Source organism: Eurosta solidaginis, chromosome 4 (assembly GCF_040869045.1).
Source record: "Eurosta solidaginis isolate ZX-2024a chromosome 4, ASM4086904v1, whole genome shotgun sequence".
NCBI lineage: Eukaryota > Metazoa > Arthropoda > Insecta > Diptera > Tephritidae > Eurosta > Eurosta solidaginis.
This window is the reverse complement of record NC_090322.1, coordinates 235049327-235066442: the sequence shown is the minus strand read 5'-3', so window position 1 is coordinate 235066442 and position 17116 is coordinate 235049327. Positions and strand designations below refer to the sequence as shown.

The following is a 17116-nucleotide window of genomic DNA, read 5'->3' as shown; positions in this document are numbered from 1 at the left end:
GGTGGGACTTAGTCTCCATGATCCTCTATTCGTGTATTGGGATCATTATCTTCGGTAATGACAACAACAAGGACGCTCAGTCTATTATCGTCACACTAACCACTTTTTAGTGCAATACCAAGGGAAGGAAGCTCGTTAGTCTAATAAAGATATTGCTGGCAGGTTGTTTTGTTAAAGCGTAAAATTACTTGACCGGCCGATGTGTCAGTTCTTTATCAGATATCCGTCTGGGAATATCGCAACTCAAGGTATTGGGCTAACTATTGTGTGAACGACTTTAGTTGACCTCGCCAAACCATCTAGGTCGTCTCACTTTGCTTATTTTTTCTTCTAATAGATGGTTAAAGGTTGTTGGAGATTAACAGCGACACGAAGGCCAACAAATAAAATAAATTGATAATGAGTGATGAAATGTATCATATTCATATATCAGTTTGACAGCATCGGTCTCACCAGCGAAACACTGATGACTGTACTATTTTGTCCGAGCTCTTTGCTATTACAGATCCCAAGCTAAGGCTGAGAGCTCTGATATATGGTTGACATTAATATATTTCTTCATACTTGCCTTGTGACGGTCGCCGTGGTATGGTGGTAGTGTGCTCCGCCTACCACACCAAAGGTCCTGGGTTGAACCCCCGGCCATAGTAACATCAAAAATTTAGAAAAAGATTTTTTCAGTATGAAACATTTAGGCCTCGCCCCAAATTGTAGGGAAAATTAAAAGGAGCACGACGCAAATTGGAAGAGAAACCCGACCTCATAGGAGGTAAATCGCGCCAAGTATTAAATTTTGTTTATTATTCTAAAGTTCATTAGCTCCATTTTGCTTTTTTTCTAGAAAGATCAGAAAAACTTCTTCCAAGCATTGGCCATCTGTCATACAGTTCAAGTAGCAGTAGATACAAATGAATACGACGAAAGTGAAGCCGCAACTACCCATCAAGAGACAAACGGAAGAAGTGTCCTCCATAAAATGTATTCCATATCGAATATCACCGAGGAGAGTAATAATTCTAGTCGAGAAAGTAGTGTGAATTTTGACAATGTACTGGAAACAACACTCACTACCAATCCCAATGGCCCATTGGACGAGGGCACACATGGCATGACCAGTATCATGAACGGTACAAACGGTTTAAATGGATCAAGCGGTACAAACATATTATCTGATATCAATCCGTTACTGGACGAAACAGCTAAAGTAGAAAAACGGAAGCGTCCGCTTATAGTTAAACGTAGTCCAAATTTTACGCGTCCCTCGTCGAGAATATATCCAGCGGGGCCGTGTCAAATACAAACAACAAACAGTGCAAATGGTTGTACAATAGAAATGGCGAGTCGTGTATCAGAGAATGGACTGCGACCTAATTCTTTACCATTCACACGTTCCACATCAGCAATAAATTTGCCAGATGAAGCGATTGCATATAATTCTACGGGCCATAAACGTTCGCAATCATATGGAGCACCAAATGCTTATTTAACATCGTCAGGTAAGTTTGAGGGAGCGAGACATCTCTTTGATGCCAACTAATACATAAGTAATATTTTATTAAAGTTTTGATAATTGTTTGTTTTTAGTACCACAGGGTAAGATTCTCTTTCGCACGGGGAGCACTACGTCCCGTGAATCCTATGCGGCACCCTACTTTCAGCGACAGCCTACGATCTTAATACGAGCTGAGTCGCAACGACGTAAGGACGAGATCGAACAAACTGTGCAGTGAGCTTATAAATAGCAAATTTTTCTATATCTTTTTCATATTTCCATTGTCTTCTTATATTTCTTTAGCATGCTTAACTATCAAGCTTCTAGTCCGGATGAAAAAGCTCTTGTCGAGGCTTGTGCCCATCTTGGTTTTGTCTATATGGGTGATGATGATGAGATCTTATGTATACGCATTGTACCTCCACATATGGACTATTCGCGTCCTTTTGATGAGGGTACGAATGAAATACAATTTAGTCGTCTTCACGTGTTGGAATTCACTTCCGATCGCAAGCGTATGAGCGTAATCGTTAAAGATGAGAATAATACAAAATGGATTTATACGAAGGGTGCGGAAAGTTATGTATTTTCGTTATGTAATAATCGACAATCGGAAATGGTGTCGCGTACGAACGCTCATATAAATGACTTTGCGAGGCGAGGTTTACGCACTTTGGCAGTGGCACGCCGACGCGTTGGTGATGAGGAATATCGACAATTTCTCGCTAGTTTGACTGAGGCCAACAATTCGTTGGAAAACCGTAAAGAACTGCTGGAGCAAGTCTATGAAAGGATCGAGAGCAGTGAGTATTGGAAGCTAGAATTTTCTCCTGGTATTGATTTCTGCTAGGAAGTGGGGAAAAACTGTCCCAAATGAAATTTGTTGCGTACAGTCTTCAATCATGATTTGTCTTATCCCGATGTTCTGACACTCCACTTCAGCATGGGGTTTCGGTTGAAAAGAGTGAAAATCGCTTCTGATACAGGTATCGCCATAAAATATATGGTCTGAATAATGATGAAATGAATATCCAAGTGCTCTCATCCCGTTGACGTTTTCCCTTATTCTGACAAGTTCCGAATGAATATTTTAGAGGGTTGTCTATCACACAGAACTGCCTTTGAGTTCTACTACGATCGGAGTATGTTTAGAAATATTATAACTATATAAGCCGCTGCTAGAATAGATTAGCCAAAAAGATTAATGCAACTTTGTGTTCCCCAAAAGGATATAAAAACAATTTTGCAGAAAACTAATTTTTTGGGAATTTCGTACGAAAAATGAAGCATTCAAAATTTAATACTTTTGTAATACAAGTAAATACTGGAAAATAGTGCTACCGAAAAAGTGAGATTATGTTGTTGACATCACCTTTATTATTACATCATGGTCTGAATATATCCCATATTAAGGCTAAAGGGCCTAACCGTAAAGGAGAAAGTTTTCAACTTCTTGACTTTTCCTCTTTATGGTAGTAGGGCTGCAGTCAACTAGTATATTTTTGAATCAACGGTCCGCTGAGCTTTTTCCACTCAATGGAGTACTAGTCCAACTCACCAAATAGCATTCATCTGTGCTCTCTGTTCATCTCTGTTACTGAACCCACTTAACCTACCCGTGGCGAATTCTGTAAACTTCGAGGCTCTGGCGACCCCAACTTCCCATCCAACTAGGGAGTTGGGGCGGGATGGCCTAGAAGGTTCAATGAGGGCATTTTAAGTTATTCCCGAAGTGGTTGGGCTTGCACCTTAATTGTGCTTTTGACCGGAACGTACTGGATCTGTATTCCACAAAGGAGCATCAATATCGATAACTTTCCCCAAAACCTTAGGGGAGTGTCCTTATCGGTCCAAAGTAACAACAAGCTCAGCAGTACAGTCTCATCAACTATCTCACCCATTTAGTAAAAAAAAGTTCCGCTATTGCTCACGTCAAACGGCGTCTCGATCTCCGTGTGCACCGTATGCCAGCTTTTAACATACACGACTAATCGACAGGAATGCGTTCCAGCCATCCAAAAAGGTGAAACATCATTAGTAGATTAGTAGAACCATAGCCACGACGACCTTCAAACGCATTGGCAAAGAGGGAGAGGTATACTTAAGGCATTTTTTGTACCAGTTCCTCCTCTCCTATGTCATTTCTTTCAAATGTAACCCGGAAAGGTTGTGTCATGAATACCAAGTTAAACGAATTACTCAATAAAGAGTCACATCATTGAGTGCCCGTGGCACTCGAACTGTCGATCATTTATGGCACCCAACTCATAGAGGAATCGTCTCTCCCTCATGTATCGAGAGGTAGACCTCTGAATCTCTCAAAGGAATATAGGCCTATGCACAACGTAGAAATAAAAAGTCCTAATCAAGTAGAACTAAAAAGGACAGAAAGTTTAAAGGTTGATATCTTTTCCACACTTCCGTTTAATTTCTCCATATCCCTTCTTCAGCAAAACGCGGAATAGTTGTTTGTCATTATTCACGACGTAGACCTAGAAGGTTACAAAACAATTTATTCACATTACCAACTGCCGAGCACACTTTACTTCCGCGTGTGCCGTTGGATCTTAGTATTATTTGCACGCATCCGCCATTGTCTCCACAGAGTGGCAACAAAATCCTTAGTTCGCTTGCTGGCAGAACTTGGGAATAGACAAAGAAATGCTGTAGACGACATATATAGAAATAAGACAGCGGACCTAGGGAGAGTTGCATGTCTACCCCAACCTTCACACTCAGAACTGTTACGGGGTGTCTCTTTACAACGTCAGAGCACTATCAAAATAGAGTGGCGTAAATGGTCTATACCCAAGAACGAAATGAAATGTTGAAGAAGCACTTTCTGGTATTTTGTTCCCAACCCGATCATCCCAGCGGACACATCTGCTTGATGCGGCTGTATCTTTAAAACGGATGACGGAAAATTGTCGTTCACAATATGATGTGATTCCGTCACAAATACTTCAGCGGCTTGACCCAAAGGAACATGGTGACTTCCTTTAAAGGGACAAGCTCGGTGAACAAAAAGAAGAACCCACACTTCTCAGGCAATCGAGCGTAAATCTGACTCAGTTTCGATATTCTTATTGTAACAGTTACCCCCATATTTATCCAGTAGTACTCCCTGCATCCGGGGTTCCCTCACATGACACATACCATACCATCATCATCAGTAATTGGCGCTCAACCGCGCTGCGCTGTCAACTGAAATACTTTCTTGGCCGGAGCGGTTTTGCCTTTTCGTACAATATGACCTAACAAACAAGGCTCTTGGTATTTTATTCGCTGCTCTATCCTCATATCTGCGTGAAGATCATAAAGCTGATTATTTTATCACCTTCGATACCCATCGTCGAATATAGCCATAAATCTGGCGGAGAACTTTTCTCTCAAGCCAACGCAACTTTTTAGACCCAACTAAATTGAAATTTCTGGTAGAACCCATTAATGAAAATTTCTTGAGTGATCGAACTTATTGAACGGGGCAAAGTAGTAAAACAACAAAAATATAAAGAGTGGGAGAGTTCTACGGCCTGGGAGGGTGAGGACGAAAGTGAGCAAACGGGGGAAGAGATAAGTGGAAAGGAGAGCGAAGAGCGTGAAGAGAGAAGAGGGGCAATTTGTGATATAAATTTCATAAAATTCGATTAAATTCATGCAGGTAAACCAAAGCTCGGCAGTACAATGCTTGCGGGGCTACTACTTTTATTTAATTAAGGAATACTTTTGTCATTATAGAAAAATAGGAATAGCTAAATACAAAACTAGATGCTTTAAAACTAAAAGATGATAGCACGAACTTTCGCAGCTGAACTTTTTATGTGTCCTTCGCTAAATTTTTTCAATTTATACTCTTTTAGATCTCGACTTGCTCGGCGCAACTGCCGTCGAAGATGCATTGCAAGACGATGTTACTGACACATTGACGTCTCTACAAAAGGCTGGCATAAAAATATGGGTGCTAACAGGTGATAAAATTGAAACCGCACTCAACATAGCACTCTCTTGTGGTCACATACCGCCGGACGCCATCAAATACTTCATAACAAATTGTCATTCAAAAGATGATATGATGGTACATTTGAATGCTCTGGATCGTGAAATTATCTTTGGTATTGGTGCACAATGTGCGCTCCTTATCGATGGTACAAGTTTAGCAGTGGCGCTCAAAGAGACCCCCGAATTATTTCGTGATGTAGCAATTAAATGCACAGCACTGCTATGTTGCCGCTTGAGTCCATTGCAAAAAAGTGAAGTCGTCTCACTAATACGTACCTCAAAAGAGGCTTACATAACAGCGGCGGTTGGTGATGGTGCGAACGATGTGTCTATGATACAAGAAGCTCATGTGGGTCTTGGTATTATGGGCAAGGAGGGACGTCAAGCGGCACGTTGTGCTGATTTTTCGTTTGCCAAATTTAGTTTGTTAAAACGTTTGATTTTGGTTCATGGCCACTACCATACGACTCGTCTGAATTTGCTCGTACAATATTTCTTCTATAAGAATGTCTATTTTATGGGTATAATGTTCTTATTTCAATTCTATTCATTGTTTTCTTCGGGATCAGTTTATGATTCTTTGTTCATGACGCTATATAATGTTCTCTATACGTCGCTGCCGATTTTATTCATCGCTCTCACCGAGAAGAAATACAGTGAGGAGGAGCTTATTACGTAAGTGTAGAGCTTTCTTATTAAATTTTTTTTTGTTTTTTTTTTATGACTACTTAATGTTTTCTTTGCTTAATTTTTGTTATTAGAGATCCTGCACTTTACAAGAAGAATACAAACAACAAAGGTCTCCATTGGCAATATTTCCTCGGTTGGATTTTGTTTGGTTTCTATCATACGGCGATTACTTATTTCTTTTCGTGTTACATCTTTTCTACCAACAACATTTTATTAAACAGTGGTCAAACAGCGGAATTCTCATGTTTTGGTACACTGCTTATGCAAATTTTGGTTGTTGTGGTGAATTTGAAATTATTGCTAGAGGCTCGATATCTAAGTTATTGGTATATAGCGTTAGTAGTGGGCTCGATATTGGCCTTTATGATAACAACTTTTATCTACAATGTTATCGACTTGTAAGTGTAATAATTATTCCAACTTTGTTATGATATGCTGTTACAAGTTCCAATGGTATGGCATAAGGTCAATTGGCCTTATTACCGTTTCAAAGTAATTAATTTGAATTTATGGCCACTAAGGAAATATCCGTTCAATCAATGTCATAAGGTCAAGATACGGAAAAAGATCAGCACAAAAGCAAAAAAATTTCCGCAGGATTGGTTAGACTATTAGCTGAATATGTTTTTCTTATTTTAAAGGAATGCTCACCGTTCCAGCTTTCAGTCCGATTTTGCAAAAATCTCTATACTTTTAGTTGAACAAGTTTTTCTTATGGCAGAGAGGACAGATGGGGACCAAAATATATAAAGGAAGAGTTGCGCCGTATCTGAAAATTTGAGATAAACAAAAATTCTTTTTTCATTCGACTGATTGAGAATAGCGAAAACAATAAAATGTAACTATAACTCCACATTCTAATACGTAAAGGTGCCAAATAAAAAAAAAACAAAATTGACTTTATGGCCACTTGAGAAAAAAAAAAAAGTGGCAGCAAAATCGCAGCAGACTCAATCCGCCGGATTACTCTCAGGGAAGCTCTTGAACCTAACCCTGCTTCAGGAAAGTGGTTTGGTGTATTTTACCGGAAAATAATATACAAAGGACGGTCACACTATTGTCAGGGCGTCACGCGCAAAGCATAGTTGCATCGAACGGAGCGTTCTGGGTCGATCCCATCATTTCCATACAAATTTTGTGGTACCTTGCTGCTCCCGTACTAGGGCGTACCACTAGTACTTACCAACCCAGCGGGTCAGGGGGTTAGAATATACCCGCGGTAGGTATGCCTGTCGTAAGAGGCGACTAAAATACCGGATTGGCCTGAAGGTTTAATGTGGCCATATAAATCGTTCCCGAGATGGTCGGGCCAGCACCTTAATGATGCTGTGCGTACCGGATCTGTAAACGGCAAAGGACCATCACATCGATCACTCCCTAAACCTTCGGGGAGCAACCGTATTGCTACAACAACAACAACAACTAGTACTTACCACGCCACGACTAAGAGCACCTTAACTACTTTCCAGCAATAATGCTGCTCAGCAAGTCAAAACGAGTTGTCGCTCTTTCTAGCTCATACGGTCACCCCTTATCGTTTATATCTAAGCAGCTTATATGGGAGTAATGCGGAGCACCGTCTCCAGTCCTCTTCTCCCCCTTCTCTTACCAGCACGTGGACTTGTAGGTCAATGAAATAAGCTCCAAGTTCCTCCCAACATCTGCACCGTTTGCCAGTACAGAAGTTAAACGTGTGCGTCATCCGCCGTTCGGATGTCAGCAACAGCACTCTCTGAAGCGCCTTCTTGAAAGGTGCCACTGTGCCACTCACTCTACAAAGCAAGGCTCTCCGGCTTTTTCTCAGGGGCATCCTGTGGCAGGGCCATGACAACACACACGACCACGCCCCCCAGACATTTCCATCATCAGTGCAATACTTAACAGCTGTATTAATTGGCAGACGATTCAAATCCTAGCATCTGATCACCTGATCAAGCTTGTCTCGCTGGAACAATCAGCCAAATTCATTATCATATATATCAGTAATGATATTCGTTTTAGCCTAAATAAAGCAACCGACCTTGCGAAGCTTTGGGAAATTAGCTCAAATGCTTATTGGGGTAAGGGAAGCAGTGACATAGATCTCAGTTTGACTTGTTGAAGTAGACATAGATGAGTTGAGCTCTGGAAGAAGGACTGCCTCTCAATGGAAGCATCTATGAGCAATTGAACTGATGTCAGACTTAGGATAGTCGTTCACCATGATGAGTGCCGAGTCTGCTACTGTTAAATCGGCAGGTTTGAGCTTCAGACATCGTAATGTTCTTAATTGTCACGTATTCTTGTACTTTTAATTGGTATATGTGTTGTCTTTGAAGTGAGATTTATCGTTAGGGAGATAGATAAAAGCTCCGCAAGGAGAAAAGAGAGAAAGGAAAATGCCATGCTTTGAAGTTGCCGTTTTCTGAAACATCTGTACATAGTTAAGGTGACTCGGGCACGATAAACCAAGGGCCATAAATTAGCTTTATTTACGGTTAGGGTAAGGTCAGAAGACGCTTTACGAAGGCATCACCCGGTGAACGCAGTATGAATTTTCTTCTGGACCTATGTTTGTTTCGATACCTGTCGGGTACAGGAGGGTGAGGAGCAACCATGGAGCATATAAATACCTCAAAATACAATTTATCTTGAAACTCGATGGTCTGAATAGGAATCTGCTGGTATATAACGATATAATCCATGGAAAAGTAAGATAACCGCAAGATCTCAAACACGAAACACACTAGATGCACTTTTTAATTTTTAATATATCACCTCTTTGCAGCTTACGTGTATTTATTTTTCGTAAACTATCATGTTTTACTAAACTCAAATCTTTTTAAATTATCCTTTTACAGTCACTACGATACGGACATCTATTGGGCCTACAACAGACTACTATCTTCGCTTCCTTTGTGGCTTTTCAATATAATTACCGTTATTGCTTGTCTACTGCCTGATTATGTAGTAAAAGTTTTACCTAAAGCTTTTAATTGGCCGAATCGTAGCTTCTATCCCAATACCGGTCGTATGATGATGAGGCAACAAAGTGCCCAATCAACAAATTTATGACTTGAGTACCTAATGCTGAAGACGCTGCTTAGTTAATTCTACGATATTTGTAGTTTATGTGTTATTTATATATGTACACCAGTTCCAGTTGTAATTGATGAGACGCTACTTCGATATGAGATGTAAATACGAAAGCATCAATTGTAATTGAGAACAGTCAGGTGAAAATAAGAACTGTATTTGCGAAGGCGTCCATTAAATATAAGGATAGAGAATTGTAAATGAGTGAGTGGCAAATGAGAATACGAAAGAGACTATTTTAATTGAGAATAGTCTGTTGTAAATGAGAACAGTCGATTATAAAAGCGAAAGCCTAACTTCGATATGATAATAGTCAATTGTAATTAAAAATTGTCAGTTGTAAATGAAAACGCTTCTAGTATTTTCTAAGAGGACGGAATTATAATGATTCTATAACATAGGTCGTGGTTTTTTAGTGGGTTTTTCAGTTTGTTCATTAAACAAACTTCTGGCAACACCACGGACTCATTCAGTCTATACGTGGTCATCATGAACCGGCCAGTTCAACATAACCTAACCCAAACGAAAATGCGCCATCCGAAATTGAGAACAGTCAGTTGTAAATAAGAAAGCGTTAATTGAAAGTTAAAAAGCCTCATTTGTAAATAGTAATATATACCTTCACATAAGTTTTTTGGAGAGCATGGACCTAAACGCAGGGCTCCCACTTGACCATTTCAATATAAGTCTTTGTAGCGTTGTCACACACCAAAAGTAAGTCGATTAAATGGTTTCTGCTTCCCAAAATTCTCTATTCGAATCCTTCTGTCAAGACAATTAAATGAATGTTTAAGCCTTTGTCAATTCCAAAGGACGCCTTCACATATTTCATTACCGCTTTCTTATTTACACTTGATATTTTCGTATTCACATCAAAAGATTTTTCATTTCCATGTGACGCTTAGCATTAAAAATTGTTGCTTTCGCCTTAAGAGTTTACTTTATTCAATCCTTTATGACGTTTTCGCATTTTCATTTCTTGCTCTCTGATTTACAATGATTCTTCTCATATCGAAGTGACGCATTCGCATTTGCAATTGACTGTTCTCATTTAAATTTGAAGCTTTCTAATTTTCTATTGACTAATCTTTTTTACAATTGACAAATCTTATTACCAAGTGACGCTTTCCCAATTACAACTGGAAATGGTGGAGTTTTTTAAGATTTACGCCATACTGAGGAAACACTTTTTTAAGTTCTATAACTAAAAAATTATTAAGTCCAGATGTACATACATATATGTATATTAGAGAGGCTGTCATTTGTTCAAGTTTCCTGAACGATGCGATTTTTAAGTTGATCACTGTTTAGGTGTGCGATATTTATATTTAATCAGCTTTAAAAATAAGTTTATAGTATAAGATTAGATAGTTAAGGCTTTAAGTTCGTGATTGAAAAGAGTTTATTAAAATATAGTTTCAGTATTCTTTCAAACTCCTCAAGGAACAAATTGTGTAAAAAAGCAAGAGCAGAAATTTTTAGTATAAAACTCGTGTGTACGAAAAAAATTGTATTTTGTTAGACCAAGTTCCGGTTTTTAAGTGCGAGTATAAACCCCAGTTAAAGTTGAGAAGAGTTTAACCTTGCAACTTTGGCCGCTTAAGGTGAGATAAGCAATAAAAATTTATGTTATCGAACAACTGCAGTTTCACCGTGTGATTTGTGGTTCGAATCTCGGTGAAACCTTTGAAAACATTACGAAATTACCTGGTGATGATTACGTGGCGGTTTTCGAAATGGTACCAACGAAATATGCCAGTAAATGTTTAATTCTCTTCAGTTTCTCTTGAACAAAAGTAATAATTGAATATTAAATTATTATAACCCGGTGTTAAGTTCATGACTCTTAAAATATATATATATATATATATTTTTTTTCAATAAATAAACGTCTTTTATTATCAATTACAGTGAGTTAAGAAATTTTCTTTGCTGGAGCACTACTGATTGCTTCAGCAGTAATCAATTAACATATGTGCGTTCCAGTGTCCTTGATATCGCTCTTCCATAGTGCAGGGGTCCTGGTGAAAACGCTCGCCCTGCTCTTCACTAAAATCGCCTAAATTTTCAGGAACACGGTACAGGTAGCTATAGAGAAAGCTCATCTTGATACTCATGTTTACACACAGTTGTTGAAGGTGTAGCATCAGCTGGTCTATATACTCAGGACTCCCTGTTTTCTTAAAAAAGTTTTTACAACCCAAACAAAGGCTGGTGAACTCTGGATCACAAATTATGTAATTTTTTTTACTCATTGAAAAACCCATCTTTCACCTTTTCAGAACAGATTTTTGGAAATGATTTAGAAATGTATTTGTAAACATTCACCACTTTTGTCTAAGGCCTTTACATATTGTTTCATAAGTCCCAATTTGATATGAAGAGGTGGTAATATTATACCGTGTCTGGTGGTGTATTGATGACGTTATTCTTCCCGGGTTTTTGAGGACAACCTTTTTTGGTTCAGTGTAGTTTAGGCTCACCAGAGTCGATAAAATCAGAATCATTGCTACAGTCTTGATCAGTGCTGCTTGATGCATTCTGCTGAATTAAATCATCTGAATGATGTCGGGATGTACTGGGTTCTAGTTCCGATGAATATCTAGCACTAAAGACTGGTCTAACTGCAGTTAGTAGGTTGGCATAAATACATTATAGTGATTTATGCGTTTTATTCCTGTTATATTTACCACACAGATATAACAGTCGCTGTGATGGTGCGATAGTTCACGCCCTATCACAGGAGTGTGGTACTTGACAACAACATAACTTTTACATATGAAACTTGAAATCCATGATGTGTTATAAAATTCAAATGGAGAACGGACTAAGTCCATATAACCCCGTTTCACTAGGTCTGACGGATTCAAACGAAATTCTTGAACATATACGCGCCACAAATAAAACAAATTACTGTTTGGATTTTTTATACACATACTCCTTAATTACATCATAATAAATAACGCAATATGCCTGATTACATTCACAACAGCAGCTACAAGCCGGCATCTGCCAAATTATTTTTATACCTAGCTGCACTTATACACAGGGTATATTATAACTTTGATTGTATAACGGTTGGTTGTACAGTTATAAAGGAATCGAGATAGATATAGACTTTCATATATCAAAATCATCAATATCGACAAAAAAAAAAAAATTTGATTAAGTGATGTCCGTCCGTCCGTGAACAAAATAAATTGGGCAGGTATTGAAATATCTTCACCTAATTCGGTATACTAGTTTATCTGAACTCAGAATAGATTGGTATTGAAATGAGCGAAATCGGACGATAACCACGCCTACTTTTTCGATATCGGAAATTTAGAAAAATGGAAAAAATTAGATACATCAAAAAAGAATACAGCTAAGCTAATTAAATTTGACGCAAAACACAAATTCCAAAAAAATTTGGAGATATAGGCGTGGCACCACCCACATTTAGAAGAAGAAAACGCGTATGGTTTGTTAAAGTGCCGCTTCAGGCAACTCATACGATTAGATTTCCATGAAGTTGAGACTACTGCAAACTTTATATTAGCGTGCTGCGTACTTCATAATATTTGCATAGACAAAAAAGATAAAATAGAAGCAGAAGAGTATTATGTTCCCCCTGTTACTGTTGACGATCATTTTCTTCCTGAAAATATCGACTCAGTCCTCACTGACCTTGGCAAAATAAAGAGAATTCAAATCAAATCACTGTTTTAAAAAACAATTCCTATTAAAACTCCACTTTTTTTATGATGAAATGAATGAATTATTACTATCCTGAATATAATTAAACAAACGACGAGTACAACCAACCACCAACAAATATACAGTTTGCCCGCTACCGCCAGTGAAATATCGAACCACGAAAAACTAGTAAGCGTCCAGTACCAGCAGCAATACCAGTTAAATCGTGGGAACAGAATTAGAATTAAAACCTTTGGAACTGATATCAACACGACCTGCGCGTCAACATCAATTGAATGAAGGTGAGCTAAAAATTTGCTAATTTGTGTTTGTGGTCCTATACTTCTGACGTTTAAATTTTTACAGACGATGGATTGTGGGCTCTTAAGTCTATTCGATCCCAATGAGGAGACTCATGATATTGGCAATGCAAACAATAACAGCGTAAACCGCCGTAAAGAAAAGAAATCTCGAAAATCATCTAGCAAATCAGACGGCGGTAAAAATAAGAGACAAAGTGAGTGCGAAAATTGTAGCAGTAGTGAAGGAGAACTAGATTATCTCAATAATAAAACTATTGATTTTGATCAAGGAATTTTATCACCTGAACCACAATTGGGAAATATAGAATATAAACTAAAACTAATTAGTCCATCCAAACATCGCTTTGAACATCTTTTCACTCATTGGAAAGGCAAGGTTTGGAACAAGAGTCAAATGAATTTCACATAGACGAATTTTTTCTTGTAAATGCAGTTGGTCCTGTAGTTGATGACAATATGCAAATTAAAATAGGCCCGAATCAAACTTTTCCACGGCTATTAGGCGATTGTGATGATGAACCATATGGCCCACTGCTGTTTCAGGTAAAAAATACAAATTACGATGCAGCTCATAGTTTGCTTAATTATAACCATTTCATTCATATTAACGTTTTAGGCCGAAGTATCAGTACTGTTTCATGCTACAGCAATTTATGTAGTTTTCCAGACCACCATGCATATCGCCAGCATTCAGCAAACAGCAGTAATCCGAGCAATTGACCCAGCCAGCATTTTTTGAAAATTTTGATCAAAAATATTTAAATATCATACCCCAAGATGATTAAAAACGTTCAAATTTAAAAGCATTTTCTGTTCGAAAATTAACGTATCGTCGGGAGAAAAAAGTACCATAAATGCATATATGGAATATTTCTATATTGCTAATACAAAATACTCGCAATAAGTTTTGAATTCGAAATCAAAACAAGACAGCCTACAAAATTTTTGTGATTATAGAAGCATAAGTGTGACAAGAAAAAATTAAAATTTAGGTACATTCGTTTTTTGAATACAAAAACAAAAACATTTAAACAGCAATATATCGGCACTCTGATGTTTGGGAATGTACCTAGCCTTTTGTAACAATATAGAAGTATTACATATAGCATAAATGTGATTATTCTTGAATAATCATTTATGATTCCTATTTCGAAACGGTTTTTGTTCATATTTGATATCATTGTAAAATTGGGCTTTAATTGTTATAGAGTAATATTTGAATGCTTTTCACAGTCATTTTCTGATCATATTCGTGAATATATTTCAATCGTTTTTGTTGAGATTTTTGAATAATTTTTGAATGCCATTATAATGCATTTATTCTTCATAAAGCATTCAAAATAGGATCTACATAATAATCTTATTTCATAAGGGGAAGAAAGCATGCGAAAATGAGCTTTTCGAACCACAGCTAACTCGCAAACAAACTTGACCGATATACACCTCGACTGCAACATCCAGCATCAACTATGATCGTCAACATCTTGAAATACGGATACGATACGGGATGTTGAAGCCGTATCTAGGTATGTCAAGACAGTTTCACTTACCTGCGGTTCAAATAGCTCACAACCTATGTATTGACCAATCATTATGTATTTTCTGGGAAGCTGAAGGTGAGAAATGGTTGGGGAAATCTTCGTTCACGACAAGCATTACATTATTTTTGTCTTGAAGAATATCTTTTGCATAAATAATAAAATTTTTATATATTTTTTCTTAGCTTCATGATTGAAAAAATATGTGTATGTGAAAAAAATAAAATTTTTAATAAAAAGTAAAATTTCAACAATTATAAAATTCATTATTCAGTCAATAAATATATTCATAAAAGATTCGGAAAGCTGAATGAAAAATTATTATAAATTTTTGATCACCTAAAGTAAACACATTTGATTCAAATATGTTTCCAAAATGTGATTGAAAAACTATATTTAGTTTTTGATCATCAAAGGTAAGCATATTTGATTATTCCTTTTGTTGGTTTTTATGAAATATTAAAATTTAGTCATTAAAGGACTTCAAAAATTATTTCAAAAAGAGATCGAAAAATGCTTTTTAGTTTTTCATCATCAAAAGAATTTATATTTGATTATTTTTTTTTGTTCAATTGTGTGATAACTCATTATTTATTCAGAAAGAGTAATCAAATTGTATTGATATGTAGGGAAATTCAAAATTGAATCGCCTAAATCCTGAGTGGGGATGAGCTTGAAAAGATGGGTACCAATGATAAAGCTTTGGATGCTTTTTGTGAAGGCGCAAACAAAGGCATCGGCGTAGTTACTAAAGTATTTCCACTGAACAAACCAACAGGGCAAACGCATTAATACACATACATACATATGCAGTAGCTTAACTATTTCGTTAACTATAGCCAGACAATATATTCATTCTAAATTAAAGATACTTGTATTTGATTTGAAATCAAATTCAAATCTCAAACCAAATTATCTTTTATATAGACTGAGAATAAAATCACAAATAAAATTTATCTTATCCTGCAGAACGACGTTGTCACCAAATTAGTGTGCAGTTGCCATTGTCATTACAAAGACTCTTTATATATACATATGCATGTAATTATATTTATTAAAAATTAAGAGAACATCCGCTTGCTTCATGCAGGTACTTTTTAACAATTTAACGAAACATACAATATATCAAGACTACAAATATGTAATAAAGGAATGAATATAATTGAAAAGATCTAAATTTAGATCTATACCTTCTCAGCATTTTATACAAAGTTGTAGTATTTATGCATTTGTAAGGACATATACATGTGTGTTCAAAACATACATGTTAAATTCCAATTAGAATTATCAATTGATGCAATTGGTTTATATTCTCTAATTCGTTAAACAATTAGAAATACTTCAACTAATTCCCATTAGATAATTGAAATTTTTATTCTAATGGTAAATCTAATTGCAATTAGTTACCATTAGCAAAAAAAATTGGGTTACCTTTACAAATAGAAATATAATTGACTTCTGCTAATGCAATTAGATATTCAATTAGCTCGAATTAGAATCAATTATTTATATTTATTTACATCATTATTCGTTCACTTCAATAATTCTTTGAAAAATATTTATCTTTGTCAAAATAATTGAATCTAATTCGAGCTAATTGAATATCTAATTGCATTAGCAGAAGTCAATTAGATTTCTAATTGTAAAGGTAAACCAATGTTTTTGCTAATGGCAACTAATTGCAATTAGATATACCATTGGAATAAAAATTTCAATTATCTAATGGGAATTAGGTGAACTAATTCTAATTATTTAATGAATTAGAGAATTTCGCAAATGAAGGTTAATTAGCAATCATTAGCATTATCTAATCATTAATTAACATCTATGGTTCAAAATAATAGTGAATTTAAAATAATAAAATTGAATCGATTCAGTCTTATACTAGGTTCAAACACACACCAAATTGGCAATTTATACTATTTGGGCAATTTATTACGCAATTTGTCATATAATAAATTGTAATAATAAATTGCCAATTTAAAAAAAATTGCGTAATAAATTGTTTCAAACTGCAAATGCAACATTGTAAAGTGTGTTTATTGAGTATATTTAAACGTCAGCTACGCACGGCTGAACTATATGGTTGGCTCATCTCATCAGCTGATTTTATGTCTTTCATTTCACTGGAGTAGATATTGTCAAAAGAAGATGGCAAACTCAAAATGAAACCAAAACATTGAACACATTTTCTTACAACACACAAAAATTTCAAAGATTTATGTTTTCATTTCATTTCATTCGCCTAATACCAACACGCATATTTTGACAGTCTGAACAAAGGTATGTTCTTGCTGTAGAGATGAGCCAACCAGCTATCA

At 36.5% G+C, this 17116-nt stretch overlaps 2 protein-coding genes across 11 annotated transcripts in view; both read left to right on the top strand.

The window, feature by feature from the left end:
• Positions 1 to 11007, top strand: part of LOC137251081 (phospholipid-transporting ATPase IF) — a 130750-nt gene extending 119743 nt beyond the window's left edge. For all 9 annotated transcript variants that reach the window (XM_067785061.1, XM_067785060.1, XM_067785057.1 and 6 more), the window contains 6 exons: positions 842 to 1496; positions 1585 to 1726; positions 1796 to 2295; positions 5353 to 6166; positions 6253 to 6579; positions 9022 to 11007. In XM_067785061.1, the coding sequence (XP_067641162.1) occupies positions 842 to 1496; positions 1585 to 1726; positions 1796 to 2295; positions 5353 to 6166; positions 6253 to 6579; positions 9022 to 9235 (2652 nt within the window). In that variant the 3' untranslated portion in view covers positions 9236 to 11007. The remainder of the gene's footprint in view (positions 1 to 841; positions 1497 to 1584; positions 1727 to 1795; positions 2296 to 5352; positions 6167 to 6252; positions 6580 to 9021) is intronic.
• A 146-nt stretch (positions 11008 to 11153) lies between these two features.
• On the top strand, positions 11154 to 15123 carry LOC137251084 (uncharacterized). 2 transcript variants are annotated; one of them, XM_067785064.1, is made up of 5 exons: positions 11154 to 13236; positions 13301 to 13451; positions 13527 to 13628; positions 13691 to 13800; positions 13874 to 15123. In XM_067785064.1, exons 1-5 carry the CDS (start codon positions 13231 to 13233, stop codon positions 13994 to 13996), a joined length of 492 nt encoding a protein of 163 aa, XP_067641165.1. In that variant the 5' UTR covers positions 11154 to 13230; the 3' UTR covers positions 13997 to 15123. The 2 variants fall into 2 exon arrangements, with proteins under 2 accessions (XP_067641165.1, XP_067641164.1); XM_067785063.1 differs by having other exon boundaries at positions 13301 to 13628.
• Positions 15124 to 17116: the final 1993 nt, after the last annotated feature.

What these genes read in the sequence shown, in the direction of transcription:
- LOC137251084 (XM_067785063.1), top strand. An exon ending in TCTTTTCACTCATTGGAAAG is followed by an intron (nt 13,629 to 13,690) that starts GCAAGGTTTGGA and finishes TTGTAAATGCAG; the next exon opens with TTGGTCCTGTAGTTGATGAC. An exon ending in ATGGCCCACTGCTGTTTCAG is followed by an intron (nt 13,801 to 13,873) that starts GTAAAAAATACA and finishes TTAACGTTTTAG; the next exon opens with GCCGAAGTATCAGTACTGTT.